Raw genomic sequence first — 22892 nt, forward strand, 5'->3', positions numbered from 1 at the left:
AAGAATCACTGCTATCTACCGCTGTGTGCCCCAAACAACGGATCCCCGATGGCCAAAAGTTGCACACAAGTCTGCTGGACCCAGGAGTGTTGTCTGAGTCCCGATTGCTTGCTCAAGAAAGACACAAAGAAAGTAAAATGTCTTACAATGCCAAAGTTTCATCAATCAGATGATTTAAATATATTTTGTAAACTCAACCATATGTTAATTCATCCAAGCAAAAACACACAGCACACAGGAGAGCTACTTGCAGGTAGCTGGAGACCCTGTAGTAGTTCATGAGCTACTCAGAGCAGCCTGCTCTAAGTTTATGTTTAAAAAACATAATTTCTAATAAGTACTTCTCAGTGCAGTTCTGTAATATGGGGCCACATGTACCAACACATTTTCCCATAGACACAGAATGGGTAAAACCCTTTGATACATCTGTCCCATGATGTATTAATTTCAAAGCTTCTGCAAGATAACGAAATACACTTTTTTATTATGAAGAGACTATCATATTTTACTTAATTTTTAAGATGTACATGGCAAACATTTTTGAGGCTCAGATCTTGCACAGTCTGTAACAGCCAAGCCATGCCCTTGGCGCGACTCTGGCTCGACTTGCCTTGTTAATTTGTTGGCTCGTCCATTCTAGGAGTAGCTATCATCCCTGCAGCCTGTGCAGTGCTCCAGGCCCTCAGGCAAAAGCACTTCAAGAGCTGAATGTGGGATGGACTAGTAAGAACACATAGCCTACGTACAGAGGGATTTCATTTTCATGTAACCTCTCTTTCTGTAATGTTCTTAATTCACCTTTTCAAATTAATGGAGAACGAAGAGCTGAAATAGAAATGCCTAAAGTAACATGACCAGTTTGCACTAACCTCAAAACCGTCTAGTGCCACTCTGTAATCTGTCAGACACACACTCCATGCTGGAACCTTGGATGGATTTGTCCCTCATTCTTTGAAAAGTAACCTTCTCTTAACAACCAGTGATTTTGTGTCTATGTGCATGGTTTTTCAGTAGGGCTACCCTAGCCAAAAGGCAGCAGAGCCGTATTCCAAAACAAAATGTATATCTGGACACCTGTGCTAAATCATTGAGGGACATATTTACTAACATTTTACGCAACACAGCACAGTATGTGAGGATGCTGAGCTGCATTGCGTGAAAGGGAGTGAGCAGAACAGTACCATATTTTTAAATATATGGCACATTGGAGTTGGGATTGAAAGCTCTGACATGCAAGTTACAAAGTGAGCCCTCACATCATCTCTCCGTCCACTCCCTATTCAACCTCGTCCTCTTTCAATTCCCTTTTCTCTAGTGTTCCCTCCTCTCTCCTACCTTGCTATTCATCTCTGTCTCTATATTTTTCTCTCTCTGTTTAACCCTCTATAATAGTGCTACTCTATGTGAACTCAAAGTCTACGTTCAGTAACACAGTGCTGCTTCTGTCACAAGCATCCATGGTACTGGGGTAGAATTGTGAAAGCTGCCCTATATGTCGGCTGACAAATTCTGCTTGGAGTGTATATCCTTTCTAGTGTTTTCATCTTGTAATACGTCCAGCTATGTGTAAATGTTGGCTCAATACTCCAATGTACAAATTACATTAAAGAACATAAACCTATTTTAGCTTGTACTTCTGCCATCTATTTTGTAACCGTGATGTTTTTAGATGTGTCCGTAAAAAAAAGCTTTAGTCCTGAATTTTGATCCATTTGGCCTGAATTTTTCCTTTCGTTGTTCAGAATTTTCCTTCTTACCATGTGGCCACCCTATATGTACCAGGAGCAATAAAAAAAAAATCTCATAATTCCGCTATGTGCAGTGTTAGAAGTTACTACACATTTAGGAAATTACTGGGACATTCATAATGAGTGTGTAAGAGTGAATGGGTTTTGCAAAGTTCTTGCACTTCAAGGCACTTCTAGCTGTGCAGAACGGTTTATCAGGTGTGGGATACCACCCTGTCCAGTTCCTAGTTGTACCGGGCGCAGGACCCAATAAAACCAAACGTGATTCCCTTCACATTTTTCTGCTGATGGTAGCAGTGTATGAAAACAAGGCCAGAGTCGGGATCGGCATTCACAATTGACACGGTATTTTTGTATTTAGATTTCACAATACCCAAACTGAAAATAATTTCACTTGGGCACAGTTTCCCTCCCTTTTATGCATGATGCCCATTCGTAATTATTTACATCCTGGTGGTGACCGGTAGAGTGTTTTGCCATTAGGGGTCGAAACGTCATAGCTTGCTAATGAGCAGTAAGAACCCTCCGGAAGGAAACTCCTGGGGCAACCCTCACTGATATTCCAGTGTCCACAGGATGTGAGGCGAGCAGCCCCACGTAGGAAAATAATAGAACTCCCTATACAGGCACAATAAATGCTGAGTGAGCCACCTCAATATGGGACCAATTCGGCATTCGGGTGTGCCTAAGGTGCATCCATCACTCTAGCAGATACATTTGAGGCACATAAATTGCTGCAAGGCAGATGGGGTCTCTAGAGAAGGAGGCTGATCCTCTCACAAGGGGCTGAGCCGGGTTCTTCACCTACCGTGGGAGCTGAAGGGCCACCTGTTAAAGCCTAACTGATGCCCTAAAGCTCAGTATTTTGTGGCTGATCATTAATGAAAATGTTTGCGATGTACTACAAACTTAGAGACTGGAATACAAAAATTCCATCAGGTGGCGCTATTCTTCTTCGCAAATTATGTCTGGATAGTAATTAACACCCTATTGTCACTATAATATGAAGGGCGTATAGTTCGAACTGGACAAACTGACGTACAGTAATAATTACATCAAAACGTATTATAATGTGTTGTTTTTTGCAAAGCGTGACTCTTATGTAAGTCATTTGCTAAAATAATCGTACCGGAGAGTATGATTTGTGATTTGTAATTCAAACTGCAACTCTTCTTACGAATTAAACACTGAAAAGGTGCAGACAAAGCACATCCCAAGCAAAAAAACACCCAGAAAGCACAAAGCCACATCAAGTGATAAACATCTCTCGTGCACAAGTAAAGTCTCACACATGAAACACTCTCCACATATAAACTTCCCTCAAAGTGCAGTGCATTTTAAATTTCCCCAACACACATCAAAAATATTCCAAACACAAAATACTTCCTATGTGCAAAACATGCACATCCATAAAACACCCCTCAAAACAATTTGCCTCAAGGCGCATAATAACATAGAAGCACAAGAGTCCGGCAAAAAATACTAACCATGAAATGCAAAAAAACATAAATGCTCGTAAAACATTGGGAACACAGACACCTGCGGGGCACAAGCCCTACCTACTTCAGTCAAAAACAACCCCGAATAACATTTTATTGCACCTCGGTCATATTTCATTCTCAAATGTCTCTGTAGAACATGATGTGCTAAGGAATAATGCCGCAGACACATATTTTAAATATGTTGACATTTTACCCGCCTGGTAGTCAGTAGCAAAGATACGGTAGTAGACGTTTTGGCTTGAGGCAAAAGGCAGTTTAAATTCCTTTGTGCAGGTCTGCAGTGAAACATAACATTTTAAGACTGTTGCTGGAAACTCGTAGTTTTGTGACATGAAGCACACGTGTAGCAGCAGAATGGTCATCCCGGATCACATCTCTCACAGGCACCAAACCCTGAAAGCCAGATTAACACTAGATCCAAACAATTGACCTAGAATAACCCGCACGATGAAGAGAACATTAAAAGGTACACATTAAATTAATTTGGAATATTTGCAAACTTAGCAGGAACTGTTATATTTTTCCTGTGACGAATGCGTGCAGTGGCTCTTCCAGCAGCAGGTCAGCATGGCAAAAAGCCCGGACTGGCATGCGGTTAAAATGCAGTTTTTGAAAATTAATTTATGATTAGTTGGCAGACTGAAAGCCCCTCTTTGTAATTCACTTATAGGCCTAGCCTCTAGGTGCTTAATTTGGGCCATTGGCAACTCTGGCCACCAGCACTCATTTTGGGGGACCGAGGCTTGTTTTCATCCTCAGACTTCGACTCAGAGTAACAGAGAGAACGAGCATTTGCAATGCAACGGGTCTCGCGTTTGCTCGAGTTAGAGCTATTAGCGTTGTAAATACCTAACTGGATTTTTCTTGTCACATACATAGAAAATAAAAAATGTAAAACAGTTGACATAAAAGAGCACATTAAAAGCGCCGTGAGCGCAAAGCAGAGACACAAAATGAAAAAGAAGTTTCTGGCAGTCAAATGTTTTGGCAAATGTGCAATTATCCATGTAACAGGGTCGATGGGGAAGGAGGTAATAAAACTGCCCCAAGGAGTGATAAACGTAAAGCATTTACCAATGATAACAAAGGATTTTTAAAAGGCAAGACAATGGAGTGATAGTGGTGGGCGTGCGGTGGGAGTGGGTATAAACCCACAAAGATTACAAGTCAGGGTGCTTGCGCACTCGATCTAAAAACAGGAAAGGCAAAACGAAGGGGGAAGAGAAAAAGAGTAAAACAGTGACAAAGGAATCGAGCAGAGAGATGACACAGAACCTTGAATAGAGAGAAAAACTGGCCGAGAGTGCCTAGTGATAGATGAAAGAAGCATGAGGTGAGATCACGACTATGCAGCCTTGATTTTAGGCACCTACCCCGGCACTTTCTTCTTCATTTTTTAACACATTAAGCACTGACATGTATGATGCCAAAGATGCTTCCCAGCTGTCACACACAAAACACAGTATACTGATGAGTGCAGAAGCATTGTGAGACCCGGTAAAACTGTGCTCCAGTGTCTAAAACACTGAAAAAGACACACATTCATGGATAGAAAGTACTGAACAAATACGGGCCACATTTTTGCAACGAAGTTTTTTTGTGTTCTGAATGAGATTATTCTTTCCTACTTTAAGGGTTTTTTTCTATGAAAAATTCTTATTAAGTTATTTTTTTTGGTTTAACCATACCATGTAAACAAAGACTAATATAGTTAGAATTGTGTTAAAAACAGACATTATATTTTTTCCGTTATTCAAAATAAATTGATGTTTTGAAAAAATCTAACTGGGTTCCTACACATTTTTTTTCGATAGGGATACGATGAAAGATGCATATTATCAGGCAGAGAACCATCGTCGCAACTTCTCAACACGTTTCTAATTAAACTGTGCCAGTCTGTACATTCTGTGCTCCTTTCTCAAACCAACCCATTGAGCAGTAGCATCAAAAACAACCGGTTGGCTTTAAGAAAAAAGCACACATAGCCTGAAAAATTAGGGTGACTGAGCTAATGAGATTATTATGAATTCGATATGTGACCTTTTAAAATACGTCACTTGGTGGAGTTTTGACGTGGCAAATAGACATTAAGAAAACACACTTTCATTGTAACTGTTTATTTCAACATTGTTTTGCATACTTCTGCTGAGATTTACAAAGATATCCCACTATAAAGCAGAACACATAAATTGCCTGCGCTGCATTGCTTGAGAGCAAGAAATCAGGAAATAGCCATATCTACTAAAGTGGCTGCCATCTGTTTCAAAGAAGCATTATGTTATGGTGCAAGACCCTGTCTACTAGTGTTAGAAGACTTGTTTTTGCATCAAAAACCATGAATGGTTGTACGGGAAAGCCCACGAAACCACCCAAAGAACGCCCTTTTGAGGTAAAGTAATGCAAAGCAGCGCCAAGCCCTGGTTTATGCTTCTTTGAGGCAAATTTCATGCTGGAAGTAAATCCAAAGTAACAATTTTGCACAGGTTTGCATCACGTTTGCAATAAAAGTCCAGTGCACTGGATTCAAGTTAGCCTGGCTGACGAGGGGTGATACCCTGAAACTGGTCCCAGTATGCTTGTTTCTGGTCCAGGGAGGAATTGGCCTGGCAGTTCTGACTAGAATGTTCCCATGGCGAGCATGGTAAAAACTGATTTGCATATGGCTGAGTCTAAACTAGAATGGCATGATGAGCAACAAAAAAAAAAATGGCTTTAACACGCATCTGTGACTGGGGGTGAATGTTTGACAATGTTCAGTATTCTGTATATCATCTCTTATGTTACTATTGTTAGTAGACCAGGGTTTATACTGCAAAAACCGTGGATGGTTGCAATGGAAAGCCCATGTAACCACTCAAGGAACGCCCCCTTGTTGTAATGTAAGGCAAAGCAAAGCAGCGCCAAGTGCTGCTTTGTGCTACTTTGAGGCTACTTTCATGCTGGAAGTAAATCCAAAATAAAAAATTTGCAGAGGTTTGCATCACGCTTGTAATGCAAGCCCAGTGTAAAACAATTGTAAATCTGGGCCTTCGACTTAGAGAGTGTAAGCGTATACAGTGGGATAAGAATCAAGAACACATTCTTCTTTGACACCACACTTATATCACTACACCTCATGGACAAATGCCCAGAGTAGTGTCTATCTCTACATTTTTCACACAAAATGCCTCTTTCGATGTGGTCATACGCAGTGTTGTGTCATTAAAAATACAACTTAATGGGGGTGAAAACGGTACTAATTTGCGCTTTGTACCATTTCAATAATTTCCTGCAATACTATTTTCACTAGCTATTTTCACTAACTATTTTACTAGCGGGGCCTATCGCGGCCAAGATTGTCTGAGAATATAAACATTAAGGCCCTGATTTAAAAGGACCTAGTTCCTCCTTGTGCCACATTTGTGTTTTTTTTTATACTAATGTGGTCCAACAAGACCAATATCGCCTGCTCCAGATTTACAAAGTGGCGCAATGCATGCATTGCACCACTTTGTAACCCTTTACGCCACATTATGCCTGCGCCAGGCATAATGTAGGCAAGGGAGGCATCCCCCCATTAGGGAGGCTGAAAAAATGGCAGAAAGAAATCTAAAAGATTTCTTTACAGCATTTTTACTGCATTTTTAATGCCTGCACAGAGCAGGCGTTAAGAGGAGATACACCAAGGGGGGGGGCGTGGCAGTGCGATCCAACATGGCGGACACGTAATTTTCCAGCTCCGCACCGGCCCGCAACAATTATCCTGAATCCGGCAGTGGCGGCCAGAGTTTGGTGCCCAGCGGTCCAGTGCTCGGTGTAACGCAATCCGGACACCTGGGCCTTGGCGTTGCCCGTGATGGCGGGGTGCGGCTCCGAGAGGCACCGGAGGTTCGGGGCTGTGGAGCCGCTCTCTGCCTCCGTGTGGTGTGGCCTCGCCGGGCCGGGGCCTAGCGTATGGTGAGAGTCCTGCTGCTGAGTGAGAGGGGGCCAGAAGCTGAGAGGGCCACACCTCAACACTGGCACTGCGGGGGCCCGGAGGAACATGGCAGAGCCACCAGCAGGAGATCGTCGGGGACCAGAGGGCACTCCCCCCACCCCATTGTCGCCTGTGGACAGGAAAAGGGAGGGGCTGCAGGAGGTGAGGCAGGGGGTCTGGATCTCCGAGAATACCGGCGCCCAGGAAACAGAGGCGTGGGACGCTGAAAGCGAGGCCCCCACGCAAACATTCTCAGAACTCGCAGATGTGGTACCTCCTGTTGTGCGACAAAGGGAGTGCAGATGGTGCCCGACGGTACTGGGGCAGAGAGTACTGCGTCCTGATGTTGGTGCAGAAGGGGCCCAGAGGAATGAGGCAGGGCCACCCGGTGGTGGGTTGCTGACAGGCTGGGAGGCGAAGTTGAGCTCGCAGGCCTGACAGGGCACCAGGGATGCAAGGACTGCGGCCCTACTGAAGAGCACAAGAGGCCCCATCTTGCAGAGGACTGCTGTGGGGGACACAAGGCTGGGCAGCGCGATTCCCCCCGGGATGCAGACGAGGACGGGCCTGGCTCGGCCAGGCTGTTGGTGTTGCGGGGAGCACTGGAATGGAGTAGACCAGCTCCTGTTTGCCTACTGTGAAAGATAAAACACGGTGGGATTAATCAGATACAAGACCAGAGGTAAAAGCTACTCTGATCCCTGGGACAGGGTGGGAGTGGAACAGTAGAGACGCCCTTGACGTAGAGTTGACTGGAGGTGACCGTAGGAACTTGTATATAGTCACTGGAGTGGCCCTGCACGTCCCATGTCACAGTCAGGTTCTATAGGTGCTCCCCATGGGGAAAATGAAGCCCAAGTCGCAGGGCCCTGTAAGTCAAATATCCCTGGCCTTGCCTGACCGGATGCCTAAGGTGGCTAACCCCGTTGTGCCAGAAGAGATGAGAGACACCTTAAACAGAATATTGGGGGCTACTGAGAACTCCAAACTCACCCTGCAATGAGAAATTGGCAAGATCGCGGCCGAATTCGGCTTGCTATGTACGGACCATCAGAAACTGTCCAACAAAGTGCGTGAAGTGGAATCCACAGTCTCGAACCTCCAAACATTCCACCAAGCACATTTAGCTGATAGAGTGGATCGCCTGGAACGATGGGCAGAAGATGCGGAGGGACGCAGCTGTCGCAACAATATCCGCATTGTCGGACTGCCAGAAGGAGTGGAGGGGAGAAACATGGTGGAATTCCTGGAACCATGCCTGCGTGCTCTTATGGACGGCCATAACCTCCTGCCCTTCTTTGCCCTGGAGAGGGCACACTGCATACCGGCGCAGAGACCACAGCCTGGCAGGCCGCTGCGACCTGTTGTGGCCAAACTTTTTCATTATCGTGACCGAGATTTGCTGTTGCAAAGGGCCTGCGTGGCTGGGCCTTTAAAAGTGGAAGGAGGACAAGCGAGTGTGTTCCCAGACTTTACAGCGATTGTGCAAGCCAGGAGGACCACCTATAAGGCGGTAAAGAAAGCGCTCAGAAAAGAACGGATAACATATGCACTACTCTTTCCATCCTGGCTGAAACTCATGGTGGACGGAACTGCGCACTTTTGCCAAGATCCTGAGAAAGCATGGGCTTGGCTGGAACGCTACAGATCGGGCACGGCGGGATCCCCAAAAGAAATAGGAAATTGCTAAGCCTACCCAGCACCGGAAGAGAAGGAGGAGATCTCGGAGCCGGGCCTGCCAACCCCAGCTCACCAAAACGTCACCCACCCAGTCGGAGGAAGGGAAGAAGCGAGCGCTTCAAACTGCTGCCTCCTTAACAAAACCTGAACTTTCAGATGGGGTGGGGGCCGGAAAAGACCAAGACCATGATTCGGACACCCACCTGTCAGACTCCGATTCACGAACAAGCCCACCAGAAGATCTCCTCAATGTAACGGCTCAATCTTCCGACAATATCATTTAAATGGGCCCCACTGAACTGCCTGAAGCTGCCGCTGATTCAGTTGACTATTCGGGGTTATAGGAGAATGGGACCGACTAAGAAATGATGTCCCAACAGTTGCTCCCCCCTTCTCCCTGCCTCTTTGTCTTTGCAGAGGCGGTATCGTATGACACTCATTATGGTTATTGTGTTCTGTTTGGTCGTCCAGGCATTGCTGGACTTTCCTTGGGAGGGGAGTTGTGGTTTTGTTGAATTGTTTTGTCCTCAGTGATCCCTGATGAGATTGTGTCTATTGATATGCAGAACGTTGCAGAGGTAGTGGGGCTGCTGGGGGTTATGGCTCCCGAAGATGACTGAATAATATTGTACAATGCCAGTACCGTTTACTGCACTTAATGTGATTGCCTGGAATGTTTGAGGGTTGGGATCTATGGCCAAATGACATAAAATTCTGTCATATTAAAAACGCTGCGGGGTACATATCGCTATGCTGCAGGAGACACACCTCACACAGACAGAAGCAGAGCGTCTCCACCGGCGTTGGAGAGGGCAACTGTTAGAGACCACTTATTCTGCATATGCCCGGGGTATGCTGATCTGGATTAGGGCAGGGGTGCCTTTGGAAGCAATGAGGGTGGTGGTGGATGATGAAGAGAGGTTTGTCTTAGTGGGGGGGGGGGCACATGCATGGTAGACCCATCGTGCTGGGTTCAGTATACGCCCCAAATTATGACCAGGTGGCCTATCTCCAGACCCTGTCTGCACACATGGGGTCCTGGACACAGACCTCGACCGCTCTTCCCCGTCGGTGCAGGGAACTATGTAGATTAGGATTGCTGCGGGGCCAAACGCCTGGCTGTCTAGCTGGGCCTTGGAGGATGTGTGATGAGCACAACACCCAATACATAGGGACTACTTCAATTATTCTCATATCCACCAGGTACATACTAGAATTAATAGGTTTTGGTGCAGTGGGCCAAGCAATGGACAGATAAGGCACTCAGAGTATCTAGGCCGCACATTCTCAGACCACAGCCTGCATCTGCTGCATATGCAAGTGGTAGAGCCCGACCCCCTATCCCGACTTGGCGCCTACAGCTGACTGTGCTGGAAGATGCCAGTATTAGAGAAGCGCTGTCTGCGAAGGTGGTGGAGTACTGTTCCTGTAATGAGGGCTCTGCAACACAGATTGGGATGGAATGGGAGGCCCTCAAGGTGGTGGTGCAGGGCCACTGTATGGTCCAGACGACGGGCATTAGGCAAGTCTTGAAGATGGATTGCATGCCTTGGACAATGAGCAGGGCTGCAGCCCTGAGGCTCTCTGCCGGTTGTTGGAAGTTCGGGAGGGATATGCAGTGGCCCTTGAGAAGCTTAGATGTCATGATCATGCAGGATATATGAGCAGGGTACAGGAGGAGGAAGGTAGGGCTCGATGGTTAGTGGCCTGGTTGGTTCACCCCCACAAAGCGGGGACCCCAATTACTGGGATTACACAGTCTGACGATTCCTTGGTATAAGATACCCCTCAGTATAAATGCAGCGTTCCGTGATTATTACTTAGCGCTATATGCCCACCCAGAGACTCCGCTACTGGACACAGTAGATGACCTGTTGGCAGGAATGCAGCTAAGAACCGTCACTGAGGAGGCCGCTGCACTGCTGGGTGCAGATGAAGTGAAGTTAGCAATCAAGGACTAAGCGACTGGTAAGACTCTTGGGACGGTTGGACTTCCCCCGGAGTTTTACAAATTGACAGTAGGTATCTTAGCCCCAAGGCTGGTAGCAATGTATGCGGAAACCTATGGGTGGGGTCTCCTCCCTGTGACGCTGAGGGAGGCACTGTGGTACCCCTCGCTAAAAACTAACGATCGACATGCAGGGGTAAAAGTCTTCTGGCCCCTCTCCATGATCAATACTGATTTTAAAATTCTGAACGAGGTCCTAACCACCAGGCTCCTGACGTATATGCAGAACCTGATCCATGATGACCAATGCGGGTTCATACCTACTAGAAACACCTCACAAAATCTCCGTAGACTGTACACAGTATTATACGGTTCCCCTCACCCGATGGACTCAGACGCCGTAGTAGTGTCAGTAGACCTTGAAAAAGCTTTTGACACAGTGATATGGTACTACCTCTAAGTTACAATGCGATGATTGGAATTAGGAGAAGCATGGTTAAGTGGCATTGGCTGTTATACGGTTCCCCATCCGCAAGAGTCAGAACTGGGCGGCGGCTCTCGGATGAGTAAGACATCCATAGGGGTACCAGGCAGTGGTGGCCGCTCTCCCCATTGCTCTTCGCCTGGCTATGGAACCCCTGGCAGAGTGGTTCAGAAAGGAGGGGTGATGTAGAGGGATATGTCAGGGAAGAGCGGAAAATATCATATCACTGTATGCTTATGACTTGTTGATTTACTTAAGAGATGGGGAGAGGGACTTGCCCTGGGCGCTTGAGACACTGGAAAGTTTTGGGACCTAATCAAGGTTTCGCCTTAACAGAGGGAAGACGTGTGTGTTTCCAGTAGTTGCTGGCAGTGCCCCGCCCGCAACTGCCTGACAGATGTTAAATGGGCCCGTAGAACATTAAAATATCTTGGAATTCAAATCTACCATGACATAGTTGATTTGCGGGAGGACAATCTGGGCAAAGCAATACGATCCCTTAGATCTCGGGTTGGTTTTTGGCGCTCCCTTAACTTGCCCTTAATGGTGCGCATTTCACTATCCAAGATGATTATTCTTCCACAGCTTCCTTATTTCTTTTTTAATTTGCCGGTAACTGTTCCAGTCCATTGGTTTAGAGCATTAGACACCCTCCTCAGAGACCTAATATGGAATGGCAGGCACCATAGGGTTGCATTGACCACCCTCCGCCTACGCCAGGAAGCAGGGGAGCTGGGGGTCCCAGACTTTGAGCTCTACTATGTGGCTGAATGCCCATGGCTTGTCCGAGGTGTACTGGGATGGGGCCGGACAGTGCACTGATAAACTAATGGCTAGATTATTCCAGCCGAGACTCTTGTCCCGGCGGGATGGGGTTCTCGTGACTGCGGTCTACAGGGCCCAGCACTTAGGCGAAATGGGGTCCAGATGCCCTACGCACCTGGGATCCCATTGGTGGGTCTTCCAATTGGTGAACCCCCACATTGCTTTACAGAGAGACAGACATCCTCCTGGAGGAGGCGGGGCTGGTTACCACGGGCGACTGCTATACCCAGGGTGAGTGGTCCTCCTTTGCGGAACTACTGGACTGGTTGGAACTCCCTCGGGGTCAGTTCTTGAGGTACGAGGCAGAGACCTGAGTGGTACGAGACTTATGGGGGAGGGTACAGAGGAGCCACCCACCCACACACGCAGTGCTCCAGACGATACTCCAGATGGATGGAGGACCCCACTCAGTGACCTGCCTGTACAAGGCACTAAATCGAATGGCGAGTAGGCCACTACATTCCCTGAAGGCTCCATGGGAGGCGGATGCAGGCAGGTAACTATAGGAGATTGAGTGGGGACGAGTAATTGCATCTGCATCTCACGTCTCACTCGCCTTAAACTAATTCAGTTAAATCCCACACACAGGACATATCTTACCCCGCATAGGCTCCAGTCCATCTACGGTGGGGAACCCCGGGCCTGCCCTAGATGCCGGGCTCGGGATGCAGACTTCGGACACATGGTTTGGGGGTGCCCTACCCTGAGAGTCTACTTGCCTGTGGTAATAGTGCGCCTCAACCTCGCCCTAGATAGGTCCCTACCTATGACCCTAGAGGTCTGTTTATTGGGCCTCCTGGTCAGGACACCCCCTAAAAAGTAGGGAACAGGAAAGATAGATCTGGCCCTAGTGTTGGTGCGGCATAGGATAGCGATAACCTGGAAAACATCAGAGGGACCCCGGCTTACAACATGGGTACATAAAGTCACACGCTGGGCCAGAGTGGAGGAGAGGACTTTAAGGAGAGTGGAATCGAAGGGGCTCCACGCTAACCCATAGCACATCTCAGGGCAGAAATTATGGAAGAGTGGGAAGCTATTGACCTTCCTGATGACGCCCATTCAGAGCCCGGTGCTGAGGATGGCCTGGGATAGGGCCCTATCACTAATGCCAAAGTGGTCCATCGGAGGTTGCTGGTGCTTGCCAGATAAAACCTGAGACTACCAACCCAGCACCGACAGACGTGCTGCTACTACTCAAATATCATTGCGGAATCCCTGATGATTGCACAACACGAGGACACGGTCAATTAGTTTGTAGAGTTATACCTTAGTAATATGAAGTCTATATTCTCTTTATGTGTGGTTTGAAATGGCATGGATTTGCCCTGGACATCAAACGGGCCCCACCCGAGGGCATGATATCCGGTAATAGAGAAACTTGGTAAAGGTTTCATACACTGCTGTAGAACACAATGACCAGAGCTTGGGCAAACTAGGTCTATATGGAAGTAAAGAACTAAGTTATGTGTACAGGAGAAGTTTTGAATACGCTATACTATGTATGCATACAAACTGTAACAATGCTCATTACTATCATGGCTACTGTCAAACTTCAAACACCAATAAAAATATTTCCCACTCCAAAAAAAGAGGAGACACACCATCATTTATAATGGGCCACAATGTGCTCTGCAGGATTAGCGTCAACATTTTTTAGGCTAACTCTGTAAAGCGCCAAACTAGCATAAAAAATGTTGATACTAATTTCTAACTGTCGCCATGGTGCGCCATATGTCAAATACAGCACACACATGGTGGTGTTAGGGGGGTGATAAGGGGTGTAAGAAAAGGGGTGCTGCATTGGATGCCATGCCACTTTTCTTAAATCAGACCCTAAATCTCCTACAGCTGTAGGTCTTGATGGGATGGGTGTGCCACGACACAATATTGCATTTGGTGGGCTGTTATTTGAGTGAAGCAGTAGATAGATTGGAGTTTTGGTTGTTTAAGTTTTGTCAATCCACACCTGACCCTTGTAGATATTTTATAGTCATTCCTAGTAATGCCAAGGGACAATGTAACTGGATGGCCAAACTAAAAGGTTTGAAAAGACCCCATGCCAGTGATACTAAGGCTCCCAGTGTCTATCAAACAACCCACAGTAATCAAGTCCAAAACAGAGTGCTAGTTAGAGAAGCCTACATTGCTTCAAGTTTATGTGCTACATAAAAATCTTACCAGTTTACATCATAACTATAGGTACTCCTTGCCAGCAAGTTTTAAATAAAAAATCCTCACTCTTCCATCAGACTTATCACCCTAGTAACCACAGGTAACACCTCCTGGCTCACATTTGCAAATGGGAAAGCAATTTGCACTTTGCTTATTCATTCATTTTAGAGATTGGCTTGATCGTTGACTAAGGTATGAGCCCTGTTTAAGCAGCAACTGCAAACCTAGTCAGGGTAAGTGTCAGGCAAACCCCACATTAACCTGTACTCACCCTCTGGTAGTTTGCACAGGGAAGTGAGGCTTAACTTAAGGGGAATGTGTAAAGTATTTGTGCAACACTTCAAACAGTAAAACAGTGAAAACAACACACAAAAGATTCCAAATTGGGTTAGAAAAATAGATCTGAATTTAACGAATGAAACATGACCAAAGCAACAAAAATCCAATAAATAGACTTGAGTTATGAAATTTTAAATATTAAACTGTTAAATTGCACTTGGAAGCAAGAAGCACAAACTGGGCATATCTGGTTGCGCTGGACTGGGACAAAATCAGAAGTTCAGGCCAACAGCAATGGAGCACTGGCCAGCTACATGGATCCAGTTGGGCTAGCTGAACCCAAGTACCTTAAGTCCTGGTTAAGGAGCGTTGCTTTGCTTCCGCAACACTCAGTAGAGGAGATGCATCGATTTTATCCATGCAGCAGCAGCAAAGCATTGATTTCAAGATGTGGCAGAGTTAGAGTGTGAGTTCCTGCTGCGTCAATGTTGAGGATCCAGGCACTGGGACTTGTGATGCAAAGACTGGTGTTGAGGATGCGGGTACAGTCAAGGCAATGTTTCAGTTTTGATATGCGCAGAAGCTGCAATGTGGAGATTCAGAGGTGTCACTGAGGCTGCCGTCGACAGGGTGTGATCACCTTGAGCTGGGTAAAGCATTACAGTACCGTTCTGAAGGCGATGCATCAGTTCTGTTTCACGCAACAGCGACAATGATGCGATTCTGCTCCCACAGTCGACGATACATTGCTTCCGCTGGAGCATAAACCGTATGCCCACTTCCAAGGGTCCAGGACTGGGATGGCACCACTTGGCAGGGCAAACTCACAGCTGACATAGTCTAGATTCAGGAGCAGGGTGGTTGGACGTCGTTTATGTCCCTGAGACTTCAGATCAGGAGGCCAGCTTTCTAGCCCTAGGAGTCACTCTGGGCTCAGGTGATGCAGGTCCAGTCCTTCTCGCTCAGATAGGGGAACAGCAGAGCAAGGCAGAAGTCCAGCAAGGCAGAAGTACAGCAGGGTGGTAGTCCTTCAGCAGCACAGCAGTCCTTCTTCCTGGAAGAGTATTCACAAGCCAGATGTATACTGAGTTGGTGGCATCAGAGGTCCAGTACTTATACCCAGTTGGGCCTTTGAAGAGAGGGAGACTTCAAAGACATGCCTTTGAAGTACACAGAGGTCCTGCCCTTCCTGCCCTGGCTCCAGACTCATTACCACAAGGCTCAGCTGTCACTCACCCCATACAAGTGATCAGGGTCAGGCAGCAGGCACAAAATGGCTAAAGTAAGATAATGCAAAGTTTCTAAAAGTGGTATTTTCAGAATTGCAATTTAAGATCCAACTTCACCATAAACTGTGATTTTAAATTGTGATTTCAGAGACGCCAAACTCGAAAAGTTAATCTCTTCTAGATTGCAAACTACACTTAAAAGATATAATAAGGTAATCCCAATGTTATCCTATGGAAGAGCTAGGCCTTGCTGTAGTGAAAAGAGTTTTTTAACTTTTAGGACATGGAAAGCTAAAATGTTCATGTCCTGTCTTTAAAATACATTGCACTGGGCCCTCTGGGTTGTCCAGGGCCTACCTTAGGGGTTATTTATATGTATAATAATAAAAAGGGAAGGTTTGGGTCTTGCAAAAGCGTTTACTTTCCCACATCGGCACAGCTGTGTAAAACTGCACACAAAGGCTCTGCAATGACAGGCTTGAGACATAGTTAAAAGGCTACTTAGGTGGGAAGCACAATCAGCGCTGCAGGCCCACAAGTAGCAGTTAATTTACAGGCCCTGGGCAAATATATGCAAATTGGGACTAAGCCAATTTTACCAGGTTTAGGGGAAAGAGCACAAGCATGTTAGCACTAGTCAACAGTGGTAAAGTGCACAGAGTCCTAAAGCCAGCACAAATGAGGTCAAAAAAGTGTAGGAGGTAGGCAAAAAGTTGAGGGGAAGGCCACCCTATCACTGTCAGTTGTGACACTTCTGATTTATTTTAGAATTGGCTCAATTTTCATTGCTCTCTATTTTCAGTTTAGAAGACTAAACTGTAGAGAATGGGTGAAATTTTAATCACATACATGTTTACTTGTACGATCAGGTTTTCCATCAACTTGTAAATAAAACTAAAGGAATAAAAAGGCAAACCTGTATACTGGTTTTGGTATCTGCCCTTCAACCTTTTCTTGCTTTATTAGTACCTGAAAATTCAGTATTGCACTGCGACCTCCAAAGGAAGAGCCCTGCAACTCATCTGACCATAATAGGATTAGGTAGCCACTAACTAGCATTTTATTTTAATTTCTAGTGCAATAATAAAGGTCACTCACTTCTGTGGGATCTGCACACTATGTATGATACGGCAATCTTGTTATCTATATGACTAGACAGTTTGATAACAGCATTTTGGACAGCACTCCGGCTTCCACATGAGCCAAAGTATGAAGTGTTGCAATTCCCTGAGCATAGGGCCCACTGAACTGATAAGTAGAATTTTATGCAAGAGTACCAAAAGAAAGATACTCTTCCACGAGTTTTCAAATGCAGAAGAGAGGTGAAAACTATAACATTAATCTGGTCATCGAAGACTGTAAGGGTGAACCAAAATCTCATGATTCTGACATCCTACACAGAAACATGATAAATACCTACCTCCTTAAGTGAGAACCCTAATGCTTGATTTTGGGAAAAGTCTGTAAAAATAATCACATACCTTAAATGTAAAGATTGGCCATGGTTACGGAGGTAGGAAGACCGTAGAAAGGTCAAACAATTGTCTACTGAGAAAGATGCCCCACTAGAATACTGCACAATTATTTGCTGTTGGAGAGCGAATTTCAGTGAACATCTAAGAAGTTTTCAGATGTGCTAGAAACACTGAAATCTAAAACAATTGTCTTGTGGGTTCACTTCTGTAATTCTCATAAACGGAATTATTATAAAACCGATTTTGATGATTGATCTATCCATGTAAAATACTCAAAGAGCTTTATGGAGGAGAAGCAGACCACAAATTATTTACTTGGACAATGATGATAACCAATTTTAGTTTAACCTTTTTGCATTTCATGTCATATGTGGCATTGTTTTGCCCACTCCAGTTTTTCCAGGGTTGATTCTCCTGCATTTGATATACTTATTGCATGTCTTCATCTTCACAAATCCCATTTTTGTTAGTTAGATCATGTCTTATGATATATAGGAATTTCACCTATTGTTAAATATTATGCTCTGTGTGGCCGTTAAGGCTGCCAACGTCGAAGTGGGATAAATAGAAAAAAGTACACTTGAATAAGGTTCAATATCTGTATTTGTGTGCAGATAATGCGCTTTAACATTTGACCCTGAATATTTCTATATGTGCTCTAAACCCGAACTGCCATCAACAACTCAATGTTGAAAAAAGAGTTGGAACCCGTAGACAGTCCATTATACAGGAGATTGAACGAGGTCTAAACCAAAACTGATACATCTGAAAACAATACAAAATCACAGTCTGACATTTGCTACAGTCTTTTTCCACCAGCCATTTTTTTTGCTTGAATGTTTATAGTGGTCTGGTAGAGGAATAAGAACGAGTGCCAGGGCATTTACGCGAAACCAAATTTGTGTTATCACAGAAATAAGGTGTTCCACTTCTTTCAACATATTATCCAAGTTTTGTGAATACTTGACTGCTGACTGGGTATTGATGAGGGAACTTTTAAGTTATTTATTGTTGACCTGGGTGGTCTAGGAGGTGACGTAGGAATGGGAATGCAGTAATTTGCCAGAGGGTCTGAAATTAATGATCTTATACTTGATATTACCATTAGGACAATGAATGGGTTCTCTTTCTAAGATGGCCAAGATTTTTGTGTATTTTTCCATCCTACTTGGGTGATTTTCAGGCTTTAATTGGTTTATCCTACTGGCCATGGAGTAGATCCTGAACTCACAGGTCTCAAATTAGAAGGGTCATTGGTCTATGATTTGCACTTATTTGGAGATCCAATAGTGCTGTCGGAGAGGGATTTTGGAGAGGTTTTTCCTTGTGAATAGCATTATGATTTTACAGAAGGATAAAAAGGAACTGAACAAGCTCATAATATATCATGAGTGATATTGGTTTAAGTCAGGTTTCTTATAAATGACCCAATGAGTCCCTGATTCTCCTACAAAATTAGTTTGATTCTAAAGGGGATATTAAATATTGTTGTTGTTTCATATGAATTAGCTATTTGTTCCAGAGTTCAATATGTGGAGGTGAAAAGGTAGGAATATGCAACAAATAAGATTGTGGAATTATTACACACCCTATCTAATTTTAGCATTCTTGGAGGGGATAGCCGGAGGATAACAAATTTGCCATAAATTAATCCCGAGCATGACAAGATGTTAAGAGGGCCCACAGATGGCATTATGGATAATATACGTGGGCTAGAACTCATATGGAAGGAGGAAATCCTTTGTGCTCCGAAGTAGTGGGAAATTTGGGAGCTGTTTTTGTTCCCCACAAAGAAAGAAAGTAACTGGTAGTCTGCAGTGACTGTTAGAATCAGTTAACAGCCTGGGAATTAATTGTTGTCAAGAAACTGGCCACAGGGGTATTATGTGGTAAGGGAGTTTTTAGGGTTTACAGTGGATAAGGGCATTTGGATTTTAAGGGTATTTTTAGGGGTTAGGATAGGTAAGGGGTTTTGGGTGATGAGGGGATTTTTAAGGTTTAGGGTGGGTATGGGTATTTCGGCAGTAAGAGTATTTTAGGGATTATGGTGGGTAAGGATATGTGGGGGTAAGGGTATTTTTAGGGTTTATGGTGGGTAAGGGTATTTGGGGGCTACGGATATTTTTAAGGTTTAGGATGGGTAAGGGTATTTGGGTGGTAAGATTACTTTTAGGGTTTGGGGGTGGGTAAGGGCATTTGGGAGGTAAGGGTATGTTTAGGATTTAGGGTGTAGGGGAACGCCCAAGGATGACCCATGCCATATGGACATTAGAAACACCTTTTATTATCCTCTCCTGTTTGACTGTGTGCCCCATGTATGATGAAACACCAAGAGAATGCCCAGTGGACCCGCTAGAATGCATGAGACAACCCCCATACCTTGACACAACAAGGTGAGAACAATCTAATACAATACTCATGTTCATCTCTGCAAGAGTGACCATGACACTTCTCTTCAGTTCACGTGAATCTAAAAAGATTCCTCAAGAGCACTCCCTGCGATCCGCCAGAAAGACAGGAGGCCGTCTGTCAGATTTGAATTGAAAAGACCAATCCTATCCCACATCTATCATCACTGACAGTCTAAAGTGTCATTTAGCAGCACATTCAGCTTCTCCTAGTGGTCCAGAGGAAGAAATACAGGGAAGTGAGGGCATAGTGATGGGAGTTTGTTTGGAGGAAAGTTTGCCCTTATTCCAAGATTTAAACAGGGCGTTAGTACTGTGGATTAATTTCACTAGGGTGAGAGGTTAACCAACTATGGAAGCTATTAGAGTGACATAGTTTTAGTTCGGGCATGTTTGTTTGCATTTAATGCCCAGGTACCTGCATGTAATCAATATTTTAAAAACACAGCAAGAAAAGTGCATTTCATGTACATATAAGAAAAGTAGATACTGAAGAATCTCAATACTTACAGGGTGTCCGCGCCAAGAAGTATTTCTACCTCTTCTCCTGCATAGTTATTTCGGATGGTTAATGTGAAGAGAAAACTAGCTGATGTCTGCCTCGAGTAAAGCATTGGGGTGCTGTTTCTTACTGGGGACATACTTATTTCTTCGTTTTCATACGGAGCAACTAAAAGATGCTCCTTTAAGGAATAGTCCGTGACGTTGTAGCTCTCCTCGCTGCAATATAACGAAAAATTGTAAATGAATGCAGGGAGTTTAATAATTGCAATATACACCTTTCCGGGGAGAGTGCTAGTGAACTATTTTACCAAAAGGTTACCACATTTTGCTTATTGTCACAATGTGTAACTGACAGGCCTGCAATAATAAATAAATTGCATAATAACATTTTTGTTTTACATTTTTCATGGGAACACATTTATACGTTTTTAGACATCCATTATATCTAAAAATGAAAACTGTTAATGTATATTATGAATTTTAAAATACTGGATGTACTGAACAGAACTCATTCCCACTCCCAAAATCACACAATAATATCATCCCTTCAGCAACACAGTAATGGTGTCCTTTAAATAGGCAGCAGAACACCTCCACCCGGTATGCTGGCACAGCAGCATGGGTATTGCTCCTTATAAAAAATACAATATTGAAACATTTTATTGCAAGCACATCAATGAGATAATCTGGACAATCTTGTAGGGATTCTAGTAAGAAAGTGGTTCTGATTTTTATGAATTTAAGACTTCAATGGTACATTCTTCCTTGTAATTCCGTTTTTCTGTAGCATCGTTAAGGTGGTTAATGAGGATACCTTTCTTTAGAAGATAATTAGAAAAAGCGAGCCTGAGACACAACGGCTAATGTCATGGCTTTAAATTAGTATATGATTGTTTTCAGATGAGATAACTTGTTATGGCTTGATGTATTGCATGTGGATCGTGGCTGTTCTGCTTGAATGCTAGTATAGGTGCGTCCATATGGGCACATTTTAGTGTCAGTTAGAACATCACAGTATGATGGACTGATTTGACTAAAGATGAGTGTGTGTGAGGCATCCGGGTTATTTATTGATAGATGCTTTATCAAGAATCCTGAAAACCTAGACCTATATAAAGGGCTGAGTAGCCAAGGAACAAGGAGTCTGTGGCCAGAGGCCCGCCGCGTACTGTACCCAATGTTAAAGCCTTTTGAATGGGGCGACCAAGCTAAGCCTGCTATTTGGCAGATGAGCTCTCCACCTTAATTATTGTCACTCAGTTGGGTGGTTGTCCCACACTGTCCGCAGAAGGAGACGCACCTCCAGTTTTGGGGAGCATTTTCACCAATTTGACACCAGCCTTAGGGTCTGTGAAAAAATGAAGTTTGCCTCGATGTTTGATTCACACTTTAGCCAGATATATCAAAGAATATGTAGCATCCAACTGAAGTAATGATCTCTTTTACAGGCATGAAATCCCTTTGTGTAGCTTGGACCATAGGGGTGTAGTCTGGATATATGGTAAGTATGTTATTTTGCTATTTGAGACATTGCTGCTTGCGGCTAAAACAGAGAACAGTATTGCAATCACTGAAATTCAATAATTTGGTGATGATAGGCCAAGCCAGGGCACCCAGTGGGGGCCGCAGGCCTAAAGAGCGATGAGCACGCTCAACCACCAGCAGCGCAGGCAAAGCACTGTTGAACAAGGACTTCAGCAAATGCCCTCAACATAATCTTCAATGCGTCCCATGGAGGTTGGCTCAGGAATCCCCAGAATGCTTATACTATTCCTCCATGAGTGTGCTTCCAGGTCTTCATTTTTGTTACGGATGACATCAAGCACTTTTTCCATCTGCAGCAGTCTTTCACCAGATGTGTGTTATTTATCATCCATTATAAAGGCACCGCGTTTCCAACTGGTCAAGTCTATTGTCGTGCCCATCCACCTTTTCCTTGATGTGGCTATGTGGTCAGTGAGCCCATCAATTTTGGAATCCACAGAGATGAGGCTTTGCTTAAGGTCCATGAACATGACTTTAATGGAAAATGATTGTAGAGGGTCATCTTCTAACACAGGGTCCAAAGCGCTGTCTTCATTAAGCCTGCCTGGGGTTCCAGACTTTTTATGGGTGTTGTAGGAAAGTTTAGATCGTGCATGATCAGCCTTCCCCATGGCTGCCGGGAAACCAAGCTAGTGCATGAGCAGAACACAGTATCTGGGTCAGATATAAGTAAATGAGGAGTCGGTTCCGCCTTCTATAAAATGGCTTCAATAGAAGGGCATGAGCAGAGCAACCACAGCTGTCAGCGCTGCCCTTCAACGTCTCCACAGCATTCTGCCTCACCGTTGCATTCAGTAGCTAGCACCAGGTATGGGGGAATCAGCCTCCAACCACCCCCTCTCCCTCTTTTGGGCTCCACTACACCCCGGTAAGATTCCGCAGGGGGCATGAGCAGGCCCACAGTCGAACACAGCACTTCAGAGCATTGATGTCACCGACACAGAGGGCTCTAGTGGGCAGCTATCTCCCCCCTCCTCACTACTCTCCGTTGTATGGCTCGCTTGTTCATGTTGCAGGAAATGCCATGTGCCCCAGTCAGCAGGCATTCCCCTGAGGGGTCCTCCAGTTATGTCTGCACGCTTGTGTTGTGGCTGCTCTCGGCCCACAACAATAGTAGGATTCAGACGGGGAGAGG

The 22892-nt window shown here is 44.8% G+C and overlaps 1 protein-coding gene across 1 annotated transcript in view; it reads right to left on the minus strand.

Annotated features, from left to right (window-relative positions):
- ARHGEF26 (Rho guanine nucleotide exchange factor 26) overlaps positions 1–22892 on the minus strand; it is a 380358-nt gene that overhangs the window by 48291 nt on the left and 309175 nt on the right. Inside the window, exon 12 of the mRNA XM_069213320.1 lies at positions 20219–20428. Coding sequence (XP_069069421.1) covers positions 20219–20428 — 210 coding nt within the window. The remainder of the gene's footprint in view (positions 1–20218; positions 20429–22892) is intronic.

This window comes from Pleurodeles waltl, chromosome 11, assembly GCF_031143425.1.
Source record: "Pleurodeles waltl isolate 20211129_DDA chromosome 11, aPleWal1.hap1.20221129, whole genome shotgun sequence".
In the NCBI taxonomy this organism is placed as follows: Eukaryota; Metazoa; Chordata; class Amphibia; order Caudata; family Salamandridae; genus Pleurodeles; species Pleurodeles waltl.